We start from the raw sequence: 22796 nt of genomic DNA, 5'->3' as shown, positions 1-22796 counted from the left end.
ACAGCGATGTCACAGGAACCACAGACTCACAGTGTCACACTCGGTTTAATCTGATGAGAGGGTAGAGCCCCGAATCAAACAGGAAGAGACGGGAAAACACCACAGCAAAGAGCGTGGAGTGAGACAGAGCTGGATTTGAGTCCTGGTTCAGTCACTTGCCCTTTGTATGATCTTAGCAGTCACTGTCCTCTAAGCTCCTATTTTCTTCTGTAAAAATTAAGTATCTGCCTCATAGAATTGAAGAGACAATACACATAAAGTGCTTAGCACAGTGCCTAGCACAAAAGCAGATAGCCAATTAACGTCAACAGCACTTTTATGAAAGGCAGGCATAGTATTATCAATGAAAACAAACGGAAAAGCAATAGTTTTGAAAAAGAATATAAAAACCAACAAAACACACAAAAGAAGTCCTTTTCAATTTAGCAAGCATGTGATAAGTGCAGGACTAGAAAGAACTGCCATCACGTGATTTGTAAGTCAACAGGAAAGAAGAGATGCAAAAGACGTATGATCGATTTGTTATAGAGAGAGACTAAGGAAGGGCTAAAGGAGCACGGGGAATGGAAAGATGACTTCTAGCTGAGGCAGTTGGGGCTTCTGGCTTCTTCATTTATTTATTTATTCAAAAACTATGTGTTGAGTACATACTATATACAGGCTGGAAAAAACTGGTGAAAAAATGGACATGGTCCCCATCCTCAATCAAATAACCTTACTGAATCAGGACATTTAGTACTATCCTTGAGTCAGGTTCTGAGCCAGCAAAGGACACCACCCTCAAAGAGCTTGCTGTCTATTAAGAGACAGCTATCTGGACACACAGTGTGGTGAGTGAAATGGCATGTGTATGAGTTAAGTGGCATCTATGTGGAGCTTGGACAGACGCATAAGATTAGACATGGTGACTGGGGTACATCTCCCAGGAGAAGACAGCACAAAGTGAGGCAAGGAGACTAACAGAAATTTTGGTTGAACTACACAAAAGCATGTAGGATGGGAGGAGACAGGCTGGAAAATAGCCTAGAGCCAGATTCTAAATAAAGGCTTTGAATAACATTTAATAGCTTGGGCTTCACATTGTAGGTAACAGGAAGCCCCCTAGAGATTCTTGAGCAGAGGAGTATTATTATCAGGCTTGTGATTTACAAAGATTCCTTTAATGCAAAGACTAGGGTGAATAAGAGGAGACTGGCCGGGAGACCATTTAGGAGGTAATTGCAGCTGTCCAGTTGAGAGATAATTAAGGCCTTAAGCAGGACGGTAGATATGAAAGTGAAACAGAGAAGAGAGATATCAGAGACATTACAGAGTCAGAATCAACAAGACATGGCAACTGCCTGGATGTAGAGAGAATCAGGCAGCAGAGAGACCGTGATAAATTACAGGCTCCTTACCTAAATGCCTAAGAGAACTGCAGTGTCACTAATATAGAAAGGAGAAAAGGGACAAGGTTTCAGATATTTTAGAAGATTTTAAATATTTTTTGAATATTTTAAAAGTATGTTTAAAATACATTGCATATTTTAGATGCTGATAATAGAGTGAGGTGGCAACGTCTAGCAGGCAGTTGGCAATCTAGACCTGGCACTCAGCAAAGAGGTTCAAACAAAAGATGAAGGATTTGGGAAAAAGTCAAAAGAACAGTGCCCGGTGAAGCTATGAGAAGAGAAACTACAGAGAGAGGAAAGCCCCTCTTGTCCCCTGGAATTTAGAGATATGCTGGAGGATATCGAGAGGAGCAGAGAGAGAAGCACATGCCCGGGTGTCCCCACACCTTCTCCAATCAGACTCTGCTGGTGACACGGAGCTTCTCCAGTGCCAGGTTTTAAATTTGAGATCTATATACCAGTGGCTTCATAAAAAAGTGTTGGACATGGAGTCTAGTTTTCAGGGGGAAGAGGAGGAAGAAATGAGCCCTCAGAGGAACTGTTGAGAACTGGAGGGGCCACGGGAAGCGTTCAGGGAGGAGCTGGTCAATACTAGTGCTGCACGCTACAGGGGAATGAGGATGGAAAACAGGCAATTCCAAGGTCATCAGCGACCTCTGAGCGAGCTGGACAACATGAGAAGGGATGAAGTTAGACTACCGGAGTAAGTGTGTGTGGGGTGGAGGGGGGTGCGGGGGTAGGACTAAGGACAGCTAGGGTGTGTTACTTCAAAAGAAGTTGGGCAATCCAGGGAAGACAAGAGCTTGAGGGGGTGGCAAGGCAAAAGAAGGGTTATTTTGGAACAAGAGACCACGCAGCAGGCCTAGGAACTAATGAAAACTGAGGGCTTGAAGCCTCAGGAGACAGAAGAGCTAGGGAATTAGGTAAGAGCAAATGGAGCTGGGTCCTAGAGCAGAGGCACAGGGATCCAGGAGCAGGCGTAGTCTTGATACTAAAATGACTCCATCTTCCAGATAAGGAAACCAAGGCCCAAGGAGGTTAAGCAACTTGTCCAAGGTCTCACTGACTCAGCAACTTCTGCTTTTTCCATATGCCCTTCCTAGTCCTAGAAATGGAGAATAATGTATATGATACAAAGAAGTCCAACTTTTTCCACCCAGAAAGCATACAGAAGCGAAGGAGCTAGACTTAGAAAACCAGCACCGAATGAGAGTAATGTACAAGTAGTTCCAATGTGTCCAGATAAGCTAAGGAGCCAGGAAGGAAGTCTCCAGGGCCAGACGCCCAAGCTTGTGATAAACTGAGTGCCATCTGCCTCAATCCTAGACAGCACTGGTTACCACGTCCAAAATGTAGCTCCCTCTCGGCCAATTTCACCTTCCAATTGAAATTTTTGAAATTGAAGAATCTCAAGGTCTCCTCTGGATCCTGAAGAAATCAGCATGACTACAATGGTAGCTGCTGCAACAGAAATGAAAACAGAATCCCTTTGTGAATTCTTAGAATTCATAGGACTGAGTGAGAGGGAACAAGTAACTGGTGTGAACTAAACAGTCTACACCTAAGCCTACACTCTTCTCGAGGACGAGGCAGGAAGTATCAGGGTGAGCAGCAAAAAAGGAAAGAAGGGGAATGGTTTTCTTTTCCACTCTCCATCGAAATGAAAAATGTGAGAAGCAGAAAGTGTCTCCTCCCTCCTATGTGTCTGTCAGCACATTTCCAGGAGGCCTGGCCACATCCCGGGCATTGGCTGGCTGGGGAACAGAGACTGACAGAGCACATTCGTTGGCGTTGGTGTTGGAGCCCTCGCCTGGGTGGTCTGCTGTTATCCGTTTGATTAAACTCCCAGGCTGGAAGAGCTGGAGCTGCTCCTAATGATAGCTGGGTCCTGAAATCGCACCCTGAGCCGCACAGAGAGGGCAGCGCTCCCTCTCATCGCCTGCCTCCTGCTCCTCACCACACAGAGCTCGGCTCCTTTGCCACATTCTTCTGTTCCCTCACAGCAATGACCACAAAGGGTTAGGTCTGTGCAGGGCACCTCTCCCAGCACCGAGTGGGGCAGAGACAGTGAGGTCTCACACAGCATCCTGGCAGCTACCACAGCGCTCCCCCCGCCACCCTCCCACCAAGGCCAAAGATGCTTCTGAAAAATCCTGCTTTCAAGGATGTATGCATTGATTTGCAGAGGACCCCATCCACAAAAGCTCACCAGCCTCTCACATGCCAAGGGAAAGACGGAACTCTGGCCTGCTCTCTGCTCACATTTGTAAGGTATTTGTTGAACAACCATAAGTTAAAAACATGTCTCTCTTCTTATTTCAAGCATACTTATGCTGGCACAAATATTTCTGAAGGGGCCGCTATGGCTACTTCGTGTGGCAGGGAAAGTTTAAAATTCTTAGGTGTTCTAGACAACAAAGTTAAGTCATAGCAGAAGTAGTAAAAGTAATGACAAGGTAAATAAGGTTATGGTTTTAGGCACACAAATTCATAAGAATCTCGCCTCTAATGTAAATTCTGGGTAAGTCAAAAGTTTTATTGTCAAATTTGGGGGTTCTCAGAGTACTCTACTTCTTGACTTTTGGCTAGTTCATTGTTCCTCAGCGTCTTCACCAGTGAGCAGGGAGGGCAAAAGGGATGACAGTGCTTCATCCCCCAGCCATTTCCCTCCCAGCTACCTGAGTGATCCAGCCACAGGCGAAGCCCAGTGTCTCTGGCACCCCCTCATCTGACCTGATGGGGGAGTTCCTGCATGGGGCATTCCGAGCTCTGTGTGATCAGCCCTTGTCTTTTCGTCCAGCTTCCATCCCAGCTGCTCCCTGCTGACTCCCTATCCTCCAACCCCACTTACCAGCTTGCTGTTCCCCCATATAAACACCTGCCAGCTTTTGTCCTGCAGCCTGGCCTACCCTTCTGCTGCACCCGCCTGCCTACCTTGAAGATTCAGATTAGGTGTAATCTCCTCCTTCTTCACACTCCCAAGCACAGGCTGGGTTAGGTTCTCCTTTTGGTGGTTTGCTACTCCCTAGAAATGTCTCTGTCATGTATAGTCCATGCTGGGATTGCTCTGTGTATGTGGCTGTCACCCTTCCCAGACTGTGAGTTACTTCACGTTGAGGACTAAGTCTTCTATCATCTCCATGGCTTCCTACTCAAGCCTGAAACACTCTTAAGAAATGTTTTTAAAAGAAGAAATTAAAAAAAGACATCGTAAGAAAAAGTTTTTATGGAGCATGCCACTAAAAACTTTAATGGGCTAAGGAGTTGAAACTGTGGACAATTTGATTTTCCAGAAATACCCAAGGATTTCAATTGTTAATACTTATCTTCCAAAATAGTACAATTTAAAATCAGCTTTCCTTATTTAGCAGAAGGTCTCTTAACACCTTGCTCAAAAAAGCAATGTAAAGATATGTCAGAGTTTGTGATATAATTAAAGCAATGTTCAGAGGAAAATTCATAGCTTTAAATATAATAACAAACAAGAACGAATGAAAATAAATAAATTAAGTACCCAACTAAAGAAACTGGGAGGAAATAACAAAATAAAGCGAGGAAAAGCAGAAGAAATAAATTAAAGATAAAACAAGAAAAAAAATTATTAGAAAACAATAAAATGAATATACACATCCAGAATTATCAAAAAAAGGGAAGGGGGCAAGACAATATTCATTAACGCTATCACATATATGAAAAAAACAAACACAAAATAAAAATTGAAAATAAGGAAATAATTTCAGGTAAGAGGAAATCAAAAGTATTTAAAGTGATTACTGGTCACAGACTTGTTTCTGATGAAGCTAAGTTTAAGCTTCATGTCCCAGGTCCAGAGAGAAAAGCAGAGCCCCTCCTCCTTTCTGTTTGGATGCCCACCTCTCACTAGAAAGCCACAGACACTATATCATTTGCCTCAGTAAGTAAGAAACTGAGGCAGTAAGAAACTTTCTTCTATCATAACTGGGGAAAAAAGGAAACAGCTAGTAAATCATGTATCAAAGCCTATTTAAGTCATTAACATGTCATGTCATATAACATGTTATTAGTTATGTACCAGAAAAAGGACAATAAAACGCAGAATTTTCCAAATTCCAAATTCAGGAATTACTTTCTTAATTCCTTAAGGGAAGGGACCAAATAACATATAATTGAGCTTTTCAATAACTAAGTTCATTCTGGTAACATTACATTTTATCCCAAAACTTCCTTTTTCAAATCAAATTAGAAATCATTTATTATTGAAAGCCTTTTATGGCTAAAGTAACAATATTTTCCAAGTATACTACATTTAGACTTTACAAAGAGGTTTTTGCATACTATCATCATGATGCTATTGTATTTCCCCTATCAACAAATAAAGACCCTGAAGTTGAGAGAAGTTGAGTGAATTTTCCAAAACCACCCAGCTAGCTAGTCAGTGACAGAAGAAGGCAGGCTTTCAGATGGCTAATTCTGCTCTTTTCCCACCCCTCCACCCTGCTTGTTATATACTAAACCACCTCTCTCAGCATTGTACTAAGTACAACCAACCCTATTGCCAAGACTCTAAAAGTTAAGACTGACATCTAATGGCAAGTTCAGACCCCTACGAAGAGGAGTGCGACGGACTTCTAACTCACTGTCACTGAAATTCTTAGATGAGAAAGATGGCCAGATGGGGGGTGACTTCCCGATTAGGGTACAATCACCTTGGAGTCCATGAGGTCCAGATCCTGTCATTTTGCAAGGTTTGCAATCGACCCAATGATAGTAGTTGAAGATATGTAAACATCAATATTAGCTGGGGTTTTTTTACTACAATTGCAAAGCAAATAGTTTTAATGTCATGGCGCTTCTAGCTGCTCATTTATAAATTGGAAACATACACTCTAGTCAATGACCCAATGAAAACATGCACAGCAGATCACCGGCCCTCTCCCTTCCTCACAGCCACTTGCCATTCCACCATGATCACGATCTCCTACTCCCTCTTCCCGTCACTTTATCACTGAATCTAACTATCCAACTCCCTCCATTTCTCAACACTGTCCTTGTAAGGCTCTTTGCTTCCTATTTCACATCAGGTCTCTTCAGATACTCCCTTCAAACCATTAGGGACTTGAAAAAGAAAATGAATTACAGCCTTACACGCTGGGATGAGGGTGAAGTAAGGCTAATGTTCACCTTTAATTTGGTTCCCAAGTGTTACACAGAGAAGTCGGGCACCACCAGGGAGCAGTATGTTGCCTCCTTTTAACATGTGCTTGAAGTAATTTTCAGCTTCACTTTTTTCTAGACTTGATTATCACTAGAGTTGCCACCGTTTAAGGAACTTGACACAACAGGGATACAGCAAAATATAGCTGTGGCGTTACGTTATAATCGTTTCTTTGAAGGACTTTAATGCCATTTTGCTTTAAGGAAAAGGGGAAGATGTGGCTTCTACTTCCAGTTAAATACCGTGGGGGTAATCAGCAAGGAGGGCAAAAAGAATCCCAAAGTTCTTTTTCATTTAATCTCATTGTGTTGTAAGTTTGTTCTTATCTAAATTAAAGTCAAAATCTTGGTATCTATTTCCATCCATCCAGCTTTCCGGATGACCTTAAGTACATTTCTTTCAGCCTCAGCCTCCCCCATCTGTGAAATGGGGAGAATGATGTATTGGATAAAGGTGTACTGAAATACTTCATTAATCAGTACCCATGAAACATCCTGAGATCACGAGATGAAAGGTGGTATAGTAAGGAGAAAGATATTTTTAACGATCCTTTAATAAGAGCATATTTACAGCTGAACATTCAAGCCTGTTTATCCATGAAATAAGTACATCAGAGCCAGTAGCAGACTCAACTTTGCAGTACCTGTAACAGAAATTCATTTCTTTAACGTTGAAGAGGAACACTTCCATTCGTTAGCTCAAAATCGGCTAGATCTCATTCAATAGGCATCAGCATGGGGAATTAGTAAAGACAGGGAAGGACCCTTAATTCTGTCTCAGGTCCAAAGAGCCCTCGGGCACCCCAAACTGTCCATACCTGCTGGGTGAGGAGACTAATGTGAGTGGACGGAGAATACTGTCTTGCTGCCTGCTTCTCAGCCAGCCGCTGAAGTTCAGCTGTAACCATATTTTGGTTGTACCGTCTGCTGTGCGAAGGACCATCTTCTCCCTCCTTCTGTGTTTTGGCTATTGAATGATGTTTGTTTGGATGGCACGAACCTGCTATAAAAGAGAAAAGTTTTCTCTCACTTAGGAAAATAGCCCTGAAAAACATAGGATGGTGACTGAGAAATCTCAGCCAACAGATACATTACCGAATCCTAGGGATCTCTGACAACCTAAGGAGCAATCAACTATCTCCCAATGCTCTAAAAAATAAAATCCTTACTATACCCTGAAAAGTCTTCCTTCTGCCAAATTGCTACATGCATTTGTTAGTGTGTTTTTGCTTATTTTCTGAGAGCTTCACAAAAAAGAATTTTCACCCTGAGTAGTGAGAAATAACCAATCCTAGAATTTACTAATCTTGAACAAAAAACGTAACCTTTAAACTCATTATAATTCTGTTTTTACTTATAATGTGACTACACTTGTCAGTAGTCTATGACCCACTGACAAATCACCCATAATCCTTCTAATGTCACAGAGTATTTTTGAGCACTGAAATTCTGGCAAAAAGAAATTATTTAATATAAAATCAAGGTTCGTGTTTTTTCTATGATAGACACACATCTTGTTGAAAAAAATTAAAATACCCAGAAGAGAAGAAACAATATAATTGTTTCCCTTCTGTCTTACAAATGCTTCTATCACTGTGATCATTCTGTATACACAATTTGGTGACCATGCTTTAAAAACTGTACCTTTTTCACATTTACTTTTATGTGACACATAACAAATATTATTTATAACAAATGTGTAAGTTACAAAGCATTTTATAATAAACACCTGTGAACTTATTACCCTACTCAGAAGTCACATTACCAATTAACGTCACCCATGTGTTCCTCCCATCCCTTATCTCCCCTTATCATTCACTCCCTTTCTTTTTAAAAATACAGTTTTATGTGTATATGCATAAACAAAATACTAGTTTTTGAGCTCCGTAGAAATGATATCTTACTGTATGTAGCAGCTTCCTGGGACTTGATTTTGTTATTCAATACCAAAGTCCCAAGATTCATCCTTTCTACTAAGTAGAGCTGAAATTTATTAATTTTATCTGCTGCTTGGCATTCCATTTTGCAAATACACTGTGACTTATTTTTTTGCCCATCACTGGACATTTTGGTTACTTCAGGTTTATTGCTATTATAAACAGTATAGCCACGAATCCTCTTGCATACATCTCCTGGTGCCCATGTGGAAGAACTTCTCTTGTGTAAATACCAAGGAATGGGACTGTTAGGTCATAGGGTATGTTGAGTTTTCAACTTATGTGATAATATCAAAACGGTATTTTGTACGCTCCCACAAAGCAAATATAAGAGTTACTACTGATCCACATCCCTCTCCAACACTTAAGTTTTATCAAGCATCTTAATTCTTCCCTCTTCAAGAGGGTATAAAATCTCATTGTAGCCTTTATTTACACTCATCTAATTAATACTGACATTGATTGAGCATCTGTTACCTCTTTTCTAATATCACTTATCATGTTTCTATTGGGTTCTCTTTTTCTCCATTTACAGGAGATTTGCTTATGTTTTTACTTTTGCGTCTTATTATAAGATCTTAAAAATGGTCTCCTTTATATTATTCTAGAAGTTTGAAGTTTTGCATCTGAAACTGATTGTATGCCTAGCGTGAGGCAGGGATCTATTTTCACATTCCCTGTGTGTAGCACCATTTATTGAGAAAACCCTCGTTTTCCACTATCTACAATGCCAGCTGTGTCAAAGTTCCATCTATTTGTGTGATTGTTTCTAACTTTCTATTCTGTTCCACTGGTCAACTGGTCTATACCTTTGCCAATACTACCGTATTTCCCCAAAAATGAGACCTAGCTGGACAATCAGCTCTTTTGGAGCAATGCGTTTTTTGGAGCAAAAATTAATATAAGACCTGGTCTTATTTTAATATAAGACCGGGTATCATAATATACTATACTATACTATAATAACTATAATATAATATAATATAATAAATATAAAATGATAAATATAATAAATATAAGATAAGATAAAATAAGATAAGGTAAGATAAGATAAGATGAGATACACCGGGCCTTATATTGACTTCTGCCCCAAAAGACGCAGTGGAGCTGATGGTCCGGCGGGGTCTTACTTTCGGGCAGACACGGTCACTGTCATAATGATCCTACCTTTGTGTTAAGTCTTAATAAGGTACTCCTCTACCTTATTTTTCTTCTTTAGTAGGTTTTCACAATTTGTGGCCTTTTGCCTTTCCATTATCATTTTAAAATACGCTTGTCAAGTACAACATTGAAACTGTTGAGATTTTGGTTAGAAGTATGTTGACAGTAGATGCCACAGACTATTGACAAGTACAGTCACAGAGATCAATTTGATGACAACCGAAATACTGACGGTGTTGAGTCTTCCTATCCATGCACATGGTCTTTATTTATTTATATAGGCTTTTCTCTAATGTCTCTTAGCAAAGTCATAAAGTTTTCTTATAAAAGTCTTTCCTAAACGGATCCCTAGATAGCTTATCCATAAATCACAAGAAATGTTTTTGAACTGACTAGCTTCTTCTGCTCCCTATCCTTCTCTGGAAAAGTATGACAAAAGAAAAAAAGTTTTGATGATCACATAGGGTACGAAAGACACTGATGTTACAGCATTTCTCTCACGTTGGAGAAAAAAGTTCAAATCAGAACATTATTATTATCATTACTACGGATTTGAGAAGATCATAAGAATAATCACCCGGAATTAGCACAGATACACACGTTCATATTTACGACTTACTGAAGCGAACCATTTAATATATCTGATTCAGGCTACATGTTATAAGATCCACTTCATTGGAAATAAGATACTGATTAAGAAGCAGATTGGCTATTTACAAAACATTGTTTAGCTGTAACTCACCATAACATGGATATTACTAAAGTATTTAAAAACTTGACTACTTTTAAGACACTCCCCAACCTACAGATTAAACATAATCCCTATCAAAATCTCATCTGCCTGTTTTTGCAAAAATTAATAAGCTGATCCTAAAGTTCACAAGAAAATTCAAAGAACCCAAAATAGCCTAAACAATATAAAAAAGAAGAACAAAATTGGAAGAATCACCTTTGGTGACTTCAAAACTTCCCACAATGCTATAGTAAAGACAATGTGGTAGTGACATAAGGGCAGACACAGAGATCAGTGGAATTGAACTGAGAATCCAGAAGTAAACCATTACATTTATGATTACATAACTTTTGACAAGACAATTCAACAGGGAAATAATGCTCTTTCAACAAACGTTGCTGGGACAACTGAATATCCACATGCAAATCAATGAATGAATGAATGAATGAATGAATGAATGAAGGTAGACCCTCACACAACACCATACATAAAAATTAACTCAAAATGATAAAAGACCTACATGTATACCATAAAACTCTTAGAGAAAACATGTATAAATCTTTGTGACCTTGGGTTAGACAGTATTTTTTTCAGATATACCACAACACAAGTAAGAAAAGAAAAAAATAGATAAATTAGACTTCATCAAAATTTAAAACTTTTGTGCTTCAAGAAAATGAAAAGATAATCAACAGAATGGGAGAAAATATTTCTAAATCATGTATTGACAAGGGACTTGTATCCAGAATATATAAAGAACACTTACAACTCAAGAATAAAAAGATAAATATCCCAATTTAAAAATGGGCAAAGCGTCTATAAACATTTACCCAAAGAAGACATACAGATGACCAATAAGCACATGCAAAGATGCTCAACATCATTAGTGAAATGTGAACAATAACCACAAAAATGAGACACTACTTCAAACCCACCAGGATGGATAAAATAAAAAAGACAGACAATAACAAGTGTTGACAAGGATATGGAAAACTTGGACCTTCTATATACTGCTGGTGGTAAAATAGAGTAGTCACTTTGGAAACGATTTGGAAGTTCCTCAAAAAGAGGAATTATAAAGTTACCATATGACCTAGCAATTGTACTCCTAGGTATACAACCAAGAGAAATGAAAACATAGGTCCACACAAAAACTTGTACATAAATGCTCATAGCATGATTATTCATGGTAGCCAAAAAGTGAAAATAACCTAAATGTCCATCAACTGATAAATGGATAATCAAAATGTGGTACACCCATCCAAAGTAATATTATTCAGCCATAAAAAAGGAATAAGGACTGATACATGTTACAACATAAATGAACCATGAAAACATTATGGTAAGTGAAAGAAGCCATTTACAAAAGAGTATGATTCTACTTATAGGAAATGTCCAGAATAGGCAAATGTATAGAGACAGAAAAGAGATCAGTGGTTGCCAAAGGCGGGTGGGAGGAGAAAATGGACAGTGACTGTTAATAGGTGTGGGGTTCCTTGTGGGATAATGAAAATGTTCTAAAATAAAACAGTAGTGTGGCATAATTCTGTGAATATATGAAAAAACCACTGAATTGTACAACTTAAAGGGGTGAATTTTATGGTAGGTGAATTATATGTCAATAAAGCAGTTATTTAAAAAATGGGGACAAAAACTTGACTGATTATATGGGTCTACTTCATTTAAAATTAGATACCCTATTTTAAGAATGCTTTGGTTACTTATTCAGGTCATACTTGGCTTTAAATTCATTGAAAAATAATACTAATTTGATGTCAGAAATAAAACTTTTTGAATCAGAAAGAATGCACATAGCACACTCATCAGTCTATGATTCTCTGTGACAGGAAATCTCTCGACTAGACTGTAAACTAGAAGGCTTATCTTACTCGTGTCTTTATCCCCAGCACCTAAAAGAAGTCCTGTTTTATGTTGTTATCAATGAATGAATGCTACTGGACCAAAAGCAAGACTCTTCCTTAGTCACATCAGAACAATGCAGCGCGTGGCCCTTTACTTTTCCAAAGAAAAGGCAAACGGAAGAGATGACACTCTTTTTTTATTGGGGCTGGGGAGGAACTAACATTGCAGGCTGCTTTTCATCTTCTCACTCACCTGCCTTTGCTGAGGAGGGACGAGACAGTTTCTGGCTATAGATGTGTGCAGCACTTTGGAAAGAGGAAAAAGGGCCAGTTGTGTCACTGCCCGAGCGACAGCGTGGCAGGCCAGCGGGGCTTGGTATATTCTGTGTCCCAGGATGAAAGGAGAGCGAAGCACTGTCAGGGACGGTGCTCAGTAAAACTGTTGGCTGGTGAGGCATGCTGGGGATGGCTGGAGGAAACTGAGATAAAGAAGAATGGTGGCCGGGCCCCGGTGAGAGGTCAGAGGTTGTAATAACAGATGACAAATGGGTGTTGGGAATTTTCTGCACAAGAGTAGCAGCAGGACCAGAAAAAGAAGTAGAGGAAGAATTGGTATAGACTAATTTAGTCTCTTTTTCTGCTGAAGTAGTAAATCCTATTAAAACAAAAACAAACAAAACAAAAACAGATCATTGTAAGAAAAACTGACATATACTCTATAAAACACGAAGTAAACATTTTTAAACATCAAAATAATCTTATCATGAATGAAACAGAAATCATGAAAAATACAGACTTTAATTAAGTATTCATCATGAACATAATGAATTTTCCCTACAGAGACACCTGGCAACAGAAATAGTTTATTTTTAGTCCTTTCTAAAAGCTGGAGTTGGGACTACCTCCATCAGCCACACTAGGAGTTTTACAAATGCTAGGGCATCAGGACAAAGTTTCTGGTAGTGATAGCTAACTCCTTTCTCTCTGCTTTTCATCCTTCTAGAACAGTGCTCAGGATTCCTAAACATTAAAGTGAGAAATTCCTTGAAAGGAAAACAGGTTATCAGTAGAACAGAGGAAATTCTAAGGGAAAAGGAAGAACAAAGAAAAGGAACGTCTTTGTGGTAATGTCTCATGCTCTAGAATCATTTACTATCTGATGATTTTTTTCTTTTTCTTTTAGGGAGCAGCAAATCTATGTAGTTTGAAGTCACTCACGAGATAATTTATCAGAGTGAATTTCTATTGCTTGTTGCTGTTTGGGCTGCTTTATCTTCACTTCTTCCATCATCTCAGGGTGATCTATAAAAAAATAAACAAATACTGACCTTAGGCTCTCCTACAAGTCAAATGCCAGGGCATCACTCTGCACATAATTTTGTTTCCAAAATATAACACAACTAGTAACCAATTCTAGGAACCACTGCTTATCTCACCACACTTTTCTAAGGGTGGCCTCACCCGCTGCCCTGTTGAGTGGACAACCAACCAAATAATTCTCAACTATCTCCAACCCCAGCTCTAGCTAACTGAACCAGGGAAAGACACTTAGAGCTAGGGCAGCCATCCATGGACTGCCAACACACCTGGAAAAGAAAGTAAATAAGGGCAGTCAGATGCCTCTGCCAAGAATTCAGACTAGGGAAACAAGAGACCAAGCTGGTTAGTGGTACTCACTGAAGCAAAGAAGTCATAATACGAATGGAGCAGGGCAACTACCAAACTATAAAACAGCCCCAATATTTGTTGGTGTGACACCTAGATACTACAGTAGCTCTTAAATGCCTTGGTTTTACTTAAGTTGAGTGAGTTTATTTGAGATAGGTCGACCAGTATATTCAACAACAAAATCACTCTATAAAAACAAAAGTCTGTATTCTAACAAATTAGTTTTCTTCTACAACAGAATTCTGAAACAGGACAGGCAGAACTAATCATATACTTAGGGAAATACTCCTAAATCTTTCAAGGGCTAGGCTCCTAGAAGAACTAAAGAAAGGCCATGTCACAGGTCATCTTTCAGAATGAAAGAATTAGGACATATGAATTATCTTCTCTCCATCACCAGCAGCAATGGTCATCTTGCCACACATCTGTGTGCTCCTGTTTGAAGGGAGTCCAGATACTATCAAATGTCGTGATGCTGGCCTTCCCATTGCCCCTCTACTTACTTGTGATGGGTATAGATCTTCTTGGGTAAAGACAGTCTTTACCACATGAACCCCAGGATTTCCAAGGCGCATGCCGGGGAGAAGTTACAACCTGAATGCCCACCTAGGCCTCACCTACCTAGGTTCACACACGTTTCTCTACCGCAACCTCATTGTAAGGGCTTCTCAGTCTCTCGTCCCCAACACTTCCACCAACCTTCTTCCTGTGTTTACTCACCCAGCTTGATCCACTAGACAATAAACGCTACAAAGTCAAGGACTATAACAGTCCCAGCAACTATTGCAATATGGGACACATAATGGGTGCTCAGCAAAAGGGTGTAGAAGGGATGAACGAAAAGATGAATAAACAAGTTTCAGAACTTAGGTAAGTAAAGAAAGCTCCAATAAGAGGGCTGGACTCAGAAGGAGTTCTAGTAATACAATAATTCAATTGTACAGTGAACTAAATAGGCTTTGGTGGACCTAAACACGTTATAAAACATTAACATTGTTTTTTAGGGAAAATTCACATTTTAAATGACCAATTACCCTGGCCTTAAGAGCAGGGAAAAAGTCTCCATCTTTGAATCTACAGACAAAATTAGTCTATTGGTTACCTATGTCTTATAGTTCCATCTAGATTTTAAATGAATCTTATTAAAGCACAGAGCTTTGTTTATTACAGAGTATCACTGCCATTTTTTGATCATATGGCATGAGCTAGATACTTTGGCCCACATCAGTTCTCCAATCCACAATCACCAAGTTCCCCAGAGAACTTTCAGAAACACATGGGGACATTCTGGGTTATCACAATGACCGAAGGAAGCTAACGGTATTTAGGGAATGCGACCGAGGATATTAGACATGCCACCAGGTATGGGACAGTTGCCTACAACAAAGAATTCTCCCACCCCAGATGCCAATGGAGATGAGCTGGAGGAAGCAAAAAATGTAACAGAAGTGAGAAATGAGGAGAGGCAGAAGAACAGAGGTTAAGGGCACAAGTTCTGAGTCAGGCAGACTAAGGTTCAAATTCCCTTGAGCAAGTTACTCAGTCTCTTTTAGTGTCTGTTTTCTCATCTGTAAAGAAGTTCTATAATAGCACCTATTGCATATGGTTTTTGGAAGTAAAAAAATAAGAACATTTCCAGCAGATAGTAATATGGGCACTCACTAAATGTCAGCTATTATTTCCTCATCCTGAAAAGCTCTCTGTTGTTAACTCTCACTATAAAGGTCAGACCATGTCCTGCCTCTGCTTTTAGGATGAAAGTGTAATGCCTCCTTATTCCCCACCCCCACACTGCAAAATTTCACCATGTGGAGTCAACTAGTGCTTAGGCTGCAAGCACATTATGCTTGGCTCTCCTCTGCATGTCTAGTTTTTTCACTTGTTTCTTCTTATTTTTCATTAATAAACCAACATACTTACCACCCTTTGCCCCGCTATCAGAATAATTGTGGCTGTTTTTAGAACTTTTTGAGTGAGTCCCCAGGAAGACACTTGCAGACTTGTTTTTTTGGGTATAAAAAGTCAACACCTCCTCCAGTTCAGCCTCACTGAAATGAGAGAAAGTATGGTCAGAACAGGAAGTTGTTCTGGAAAATCTTTCCACCAGATTTTATTATGGAAATGGAGTAAGCTGGAGAATGGGAAAATGAAAAGCACCAGCTGAAAATTCCCTATTAATAGATAGTTAAATACAATGTAAGTAAGGCAATCTAAAAATGTATAGCATAATAAGGCTTCATTCATTCCACAGTGAAGTTTCTAGATCCATACCTGTCTAATATCGTCTGCGACCATTTAAATGAATTAAAATTCAATAAATTGAAAGATTCTTTCCCTCAGTCACACTGGCCACATTTCAAGTACTCAGTAGCTACAACACAAGAAGTTCTATTGGATAGCCAAGTTCTAGATCAGGAGTTCACAAACCACAGGCTGTGGCCCAGACCTGACCAGCAGCCTGTTTTTGTATGGCTCCCAGCTAAGAACGGTTTTTTGTATTTTTAAAGAATATACTATAAAGACTACATGTAGTTCACAATGTCGGAAACATTTATTATCTGGCCCTTTACAGTTTGCCCACTCCACTCCCAGATAATTGAAATACTTCAATTATTCCCTAAAGGAGCCACCTGTCATTTTAATTGTTTATGTCAACGATAAGGTGAGCCACCAGTGTAACCACAGAAGAGTTCCCTAACCATCTGTACACTGAAGGAGACTGAACTAGGTGGTCTTGGGGTCACTTCAAATATGGAAATTATATGCACTTTAAGATGAACATCCACAAACTGCAAAGTATAAGGAAATAGATGAGGGCCCAGTGGACTCTTCTAGGATATGTAGTATGTGTGGGTTTTGTAACAGCCACAGCAGCCTCTCAATGGCTTTTCACATTTTGTTCCTGGAGCCTGGCTACGTGCCAGACAAGCGGCCTTCAAATAAGCAAAATATCTCTGCATTGACAAACAATCTGTATCTATATCTAAAGTACACGCTGTAATGACAACCTAGGAAATGGTGTCTATGAATCTCAGAGTGAACCCCAAGGTCGCCAAAGTAGCAAAGTGCCACACGATAAGGACCTCAAGTAACGACTGAGGACCTAACGCTGAGGCTGCCACAGGCGACCGCCTCCGCCTGTCTGTGTTTTACTTGGCCCTTCACAGAATGCTGAAAGGGAAAGGTTACGGTTGGTCAAATACAAGCTGCTTTCTGCCGCCTGTCCTATCCTCCACCCACTTCATAATTTGCTTCCCTGCCCAACTCCCGCAGGTGTTTGAACTTACCAACCCTGACAAACGCATCCATGTCCCACCCAATGTAATAAAAGAACTGAAACTACCACTCATTTCCAATAATCAACATTTAATCCACAATTGGGAGTAAACATGGTCCAATATACTTTATCTCCAAATCTATACCAAGTTAATAGCATATGTAATTCATTTTTAGTATCCAGTTAGGCTGGTAAGGGAATACACATCACTTTTTAAAACGTTGCGTTTTCTTTTCTTTTTTTTTTTATATTTTAGAGATTTCAAAGACTCCTAAGGGGAACTAGAAATTAATCTTTTTACTTAAAAGTGAGCCATTTTCTGAATATAATCTAGTTTTTCTTTTCTTTTCTGTTTTTATAATGTTGATGTGAGAAACTGTTTCTTGCTTTGTTTCTATATCTGCTTTATCAATCATATTATTCAAGACCCAAGAATGTCAACAAAATAACCTCACACAATTATGAACTCCTAGAAAATGACGTTATTTGTTATTTGTTTGCTGTAAGTACACAATACTGAGGCTATGGTTCGGTCTACATAAGGTATTAGACACAGATCAAACTAAGTTGGTGACTGATATTCTACCACCCGATTTAACTTCACAAATTAACAGAGTTGATTTTTCTACCTGCTTTCTCACTGTGACTTTGATGGTTGAAGACTAATTAATGAGGTTATACAGATGTTTTATCCTTTATATTGGTGGTTTTGTACAAGTCTGTTTTAGAAAAAGGCCTTCCGATATAAATCATACAAAGTTTAAAGTTGAATACCTTTGTTCCTTCTTCCTTTGGAAACACATTGCAAATGGAGAAAATTGCCTGCTGATTTGTATCAAGACAGAGAGCTGAATACTGACATTTTTCAATCCCTAAAGACTAACCCCAAGCATGAAGGACTTGTTCTATTTTATATAAATTAGGCGTAACCCTCACAGTGCTAAGAAATTGCCAGTTCCTCAACCCACTCAACATAGGCAAAATTTGGTCATCTCCCTGCCATCAGTAGGTCAGGGTGTAATTCAGATTCAGTAAACACTAGAAGCTTCTAACTTCAACTTTCCAAAGGGCTTTCTCAGCACTTTGAGTGGTGTGTACTTTGACGGCTGTCTAGAAATACAGCCCAGATACCCAGCAGCAGTGTTTTGATAACTGAAACCATGACAACGGCAACATAATTGGCTGAGATATGGAGAAGCCAAGCCTATGAAACTCTTTTTTTTTTCCTTCTAAGAGTGATTTTACTCACATCCATATGTTAGAAACAAAGGAAAATTGGGAATTCAATGGGGCATTACAGAAGATGGAATAAGAGTTTTTATTAATCAAGAATATCTTCTACCTTGCTTGTCTGATGAACTCCTGAAAGTTTTCTGCATTCACCCCATCTTCTTCTTCTTCCTCAAGTTTCTTCTTCGATTTCTTTTCAGCCATTTGTTCTGTTTCCTACCAAGTTCCCAATCCCCACAGAAAAACAACAAGATAAAAGTGACTCCTGATGAATGCACACTTCATCATCTGGTTTCATGCCTTGGGTTAATCTGTCTTTATAGTAAAGATATTTAATTCTTCCATGTACTTTTGCTATCTGTAAATATGATATATTGCTTTCTGCCATTATTTCATGAAATATTGTGGAATTTCCAAATAGAAATTACAGAATAAATGTAATTTTTTATCATGTTTTTTTACTTTCTACTCACACAGTCCACAGAGGAAAGAGCTTTTTATAGTAGCTTAGTAATGTCTGTGGTCACACTTGCAGCTTTAACAGTATGACAACAGAGATACTGCCTTTTGTTACAATTAGGAAGAGGAAAGATGGGTTTTTGAAGATACTCCTTTACCAGCATCCAAAATGAGTAATTCTTTACTTACACAAGACATAGCAAAATTCTCAAAAGCTCTGTAATAAATCATGGCTATGGATTTGGGTGTGGTAATTCTACTAACCATTCCATGCCTCTTTTAAAAAGCCATTTCAATTTCTAGGCCTCAGCTTTCCCTTCTGCAAATGGCCACACATTTTATAATCAAAAAATGATACGTCTAAAGCATTCTGAGACCTGTGGATAAAAGATGCTTTGCAAAATATTCTAACCCAATACTACATTTCCTGAGCTTGGTTGTGAAATGATGTAAATGATGTCACTGGTTAAAATGTCCTAGAGAACAAAGTATAACTCTCAGGAAAGAAGGCTGTCGTTCTATTAAATCCACAGTTCAGATTTGCTCTGACAGTCAATTCACCACGGTGTACATGCACAAGAATGACAATGCACATTCACAGAGCCCAGGAGTCATCTCAAGAGCAACAGCACTCAAAAGGAACACACGTTTTGCTAAGAGCTGACTATGACCACTGGGTCTTCAGAACTAGGAAGCAGCTTCTCAGCACAGCTGGGTGAAGAAGTGAGGTCCAGCTCCCCCTCACACACAGAGGAGAATGATGCTAGAAAAGGGAAGAGGACCTCTCCACCCAGTAGGACACAGGCTTCTAGCCTGTTTCTGACAGTGTGTGGCAATCTAAAGCACAAAACCAACAGATAAACCACCTACCTTGTTGTATACAATGATAAAGTCACCTAGTTGGTGGGCCAGGATTCTTCTGCGTTCCAGAAGTGCCAATCGTCGACTGGGTAACACCATCCTCAGCGAGTGCTGGAGGTTGCTTGATGCTCGTTTGAGGAAACGAACGACTAGTTCCTATACATTAAGTCATTGGGGGGAAAAAGGCAGGGATTGTGCTAAGCGACAGAAGACATGCTATCAAGGGATTACACAATAGAGATGTGGGAAGAAGCATACTATACATTTCAACAAATAAGACCCAGAGCAAACATGTCAGGTATAAGAAGGATACAGAAGGACAAAAGAAATTTATTCTCTGTCCTCAATACACTGTCAATCAGAAAATCAAAATCAAGTATGTATGTAAATAATTGTAATAAAATAGTAGCTATAAATGTTAATTCATATACAAATAGCACTATAATAATTCAAAGGCAAATATCACTTTTAATAGGGCGATCAGAGAAAGCTATTTAGGGAACGTAGCCGTCAAGGATAAGTAACGTAGCAGAAACTAAAACGAAGGGAGCAGATGAAATCATCAAAGGTGAGAAGGCGGAGAAAGAATATAGAAATAGTCATGCTTAGACATAGTAAAGTGAAGGAAAAAATCTGAAGAAACCCCCCCCCAAATCCAACAACTCCCCCATCCCTACACACACACACACACATACACACATGAGAACCCATGGTAGAAAACATCAGAAATGTAGAAAGAAACCCAGGAGAAAACAGTGTCATGGAGTTGAGGGAGGAAAGGGTCCCAAGTCCGAAGCTGCCAAGAGCCTAGAGCTGGAAAGGACCACAACTAAGAGAAGGCCCTCCAGCTGGCCGTTGTGAGGTAATTCCAAGAGAATACTTTCAGTAGAGACAAAGAAATAGAAGGAAGCAGTTAAGAAATGCAAGGGTAATGAAGAATATAGGTGAAGAGCAGAAACTACTGATTCAAGAGTTTAGTGATAAAGGGAAAGAAAGAAGTTACTGTGCTTAAAAGGTACTAGACTTTCTCTTTTCTCCCCCAAGGATAAGGGAGCTTTTACAGTTGGCGATTGGTAAGGAGGGCACAGAGGAAGGTCATTAAGGGGAAGAAAGGATGCATCTCACTTGAGATGTGGCGAAGGATTTTGAAATTGGAACAGACACCTATCAGATCATTCATAATGTCATGAATGCTTCAAAGAGAGATTTTGCAAGGACAAAGATTGGAGAGAGAGTTGTTTCTTCTCACTCCCTACCCAAACACAGCAGAATTGCCCTAAGATGACAGATGTTGGGACCTTCTATTGATGTGCCCTCTGTGAATGATGTGAAAAAGAATCTCTAACCTTAGCCTGGACCAGAGAGACAATTCTACACCTCCCTTTTTCATAAACAAGACCACTGCCACAATCTTCAGGGAATAGGTTAGGGTTTGCTCTCCACATATATTTTCAAAAAGAAAGGCATAGAACTGGTTTTTGCAGTGATGATCCTAAATATCCTTGTAAAAAGCCCCAGAGAAATCCTGTGTGAATTCCAAGCCGGCAGTACCAGTGGTTATGCTCTTCTGAGCTATTCTTTTCTTCTTGAATTTGATTTTGGTTCATTTTCCTTTGGTGCCAATTTACTCCATTATAAAGAAACAGCCTCACAACCAGAGAGTTGGGTTTCATAGTTCTACTCTGCTGTCTTTGCTATAGGGTGGTTTAAGCTGCTATAGTAAAACATTATTTTTTCACAGTGGAGCAGACAAACTGACTCTCAAAAAAGCAGTTTCAATTTTCCACTTGGAAAGAGCAGAGCTAACATTTTCCACTGATGGTTGAAGGATTATTCACAACACACAAGGCTTTATCTCTGGGTTGCATTGGCTACTTGAAATTCACAAGTTGTTTTCTGGGATATTCATCATGTTTTTATAATAGGCCTGGCACCCTGTGTGCCTCTTGTATGTGGAGAACTGAAAATTACAGTAGGGTCACCACTCAGTCGGACAAAGGATGCAGCTTTCTCAGAGTTAAAGGTCCCTCTCTTCTCTGTGACAGTTTCCTGTGGTTTAAAAGCTAAGGAAGGGCTGTGGCTTCTTCTATTAGCATTGACCTTACCAAAAAAATGGAAGCTCCCTGTCATTGTGAGCCACATAGAATATTAAACTCTAGGCATGTTCAAAAGACTGAGATACAGTAAAAAATATTATATAAGTTTGTTTCCAGTAATCTAAGAATTTTATAAAGTTACAACTAGTAAAGAAAATGTTAAAATGGAGGATGTCACATTCTCAGAGGGCCAATGATAAAGTGTTGACTTTCAAAGAGCTAACTCGATGCCTCAGGACAGAAAAATAAATGCCCCATGACTCATGGATACAATGGAAGAGCAAATAATGTACAATTATAACATCTGGGTTCAAGTTCCAGTTTCACCACATAGAAATTGTTGGGACAACAGGAAAGTTACCTCCCTTCTTTAGGTCTTTGTTTCCTCATCTGTAAAATGAGGATGACTGTGCCTCCCTCAAAGAGATAATACATGAAGTTACTTGAAAAAGGACTCCGTACATTGTTATTCTTTTTGAGGGCTTTGCACAGGGCCCGACAGCTAATGAGCAATCAATTTCCATTTTCAGAATGAAATAAATTGATGCCGTCAACACACAGTGTGATGAACATGGCTCCTGGTCAAAGATTTACTTCACAATAAAGTGAGAGAAATCTACAGACTATCAAATTGTTATTTTACCAGGAAGAATATATTGCTCTTTACCTTAATAGAAAAAGGTGGGGGGGGGGAGGAGGGAAAGTAAAAAAGTTCCAACAGGAAGAGCCTCACCATCTGTTCATCTTCTTTGGCAGCCCAGCTGGCACTGAACGTTTGACCTCCACTGTCTTTCATCAGGCGAATTTGAACATGCTGGAGATAGGCAGAGAATGCTATTCGAGCCTGCACTTTGCTACAGAAATCCAAAACAACACATCGTTATGAGACAGAATGCAAAGGCTACCCAATATCTACTTGCCTTCCTCA

General features: G+C 39.4%; 1 protein-coding gene across 19 annotated transcripts in view; it reads right to left on the bottom strand.

Annotated features, from left to right (window-relative positions):
- TTLL5 (tubulin tyrosine ligase like 5) overlaps positions 1-22796 on the bottom strand; it is a 241135-nt gene that overhangs the window by 121601 nt on the left and 96738 nt on the right. For 10 of the 19 annotated variants that reach the window (XR_013993323.1, XM_081048131.1, XM_081048143.1 and 7 more), the window contains 7 exons: positions 22602-22722; positions 19782-19928; positions 18565-18668; positions 15866-15993; positions 13496-13579; positions 12531-12932; positions 7403-7587 (listed from right to left, as the gene is read on the bottom strand). Coding sequence is in view for 18 of the 19 variants with exons in the window: in XM_081048131.1 (XP_080904257.1) it covers positions 7403-7587; positions 12531-12932; positions 13496-13579; positions 15866-15993; positions 18565-18668; positions 19782-19928; positions 22602-22722 (1171 nt within the window). In the remaining variant the exon portion in view is untranslated. The remainder of the gene's footprint in view (positions 1-7402; positions 7588-12530; positions 12933-13495; positions 13580-15865; positions 15994-18564; positions 18669-19781; positions 19929-22601; positions 22723-22796) is intronic. The other 9 variants (XM_081048142.1, XM_081048144.1, XM_081048146.1 and 6 more) reach the window with 2 other exon arrangements.

Source organism: Rhinolophus hipposideros (assembly GCF_964194185.1).
Source record: "Rhinolophus hipposideros genome assembly, chromosome: 5".
In the NCBI taxonomy this organism is placed as follows: Eukaryota; Metazoa; Chordata; class Mammalia; order Chiroptera; family Rhinolophidae; genus Rhinolophus; species Rhinolophus hipposideros.
The sequence above is the reverse complement of the archived record's forward strand: the minus strand, read 5'-3'. Positions and strand labels throughout refer to the sequence as shown.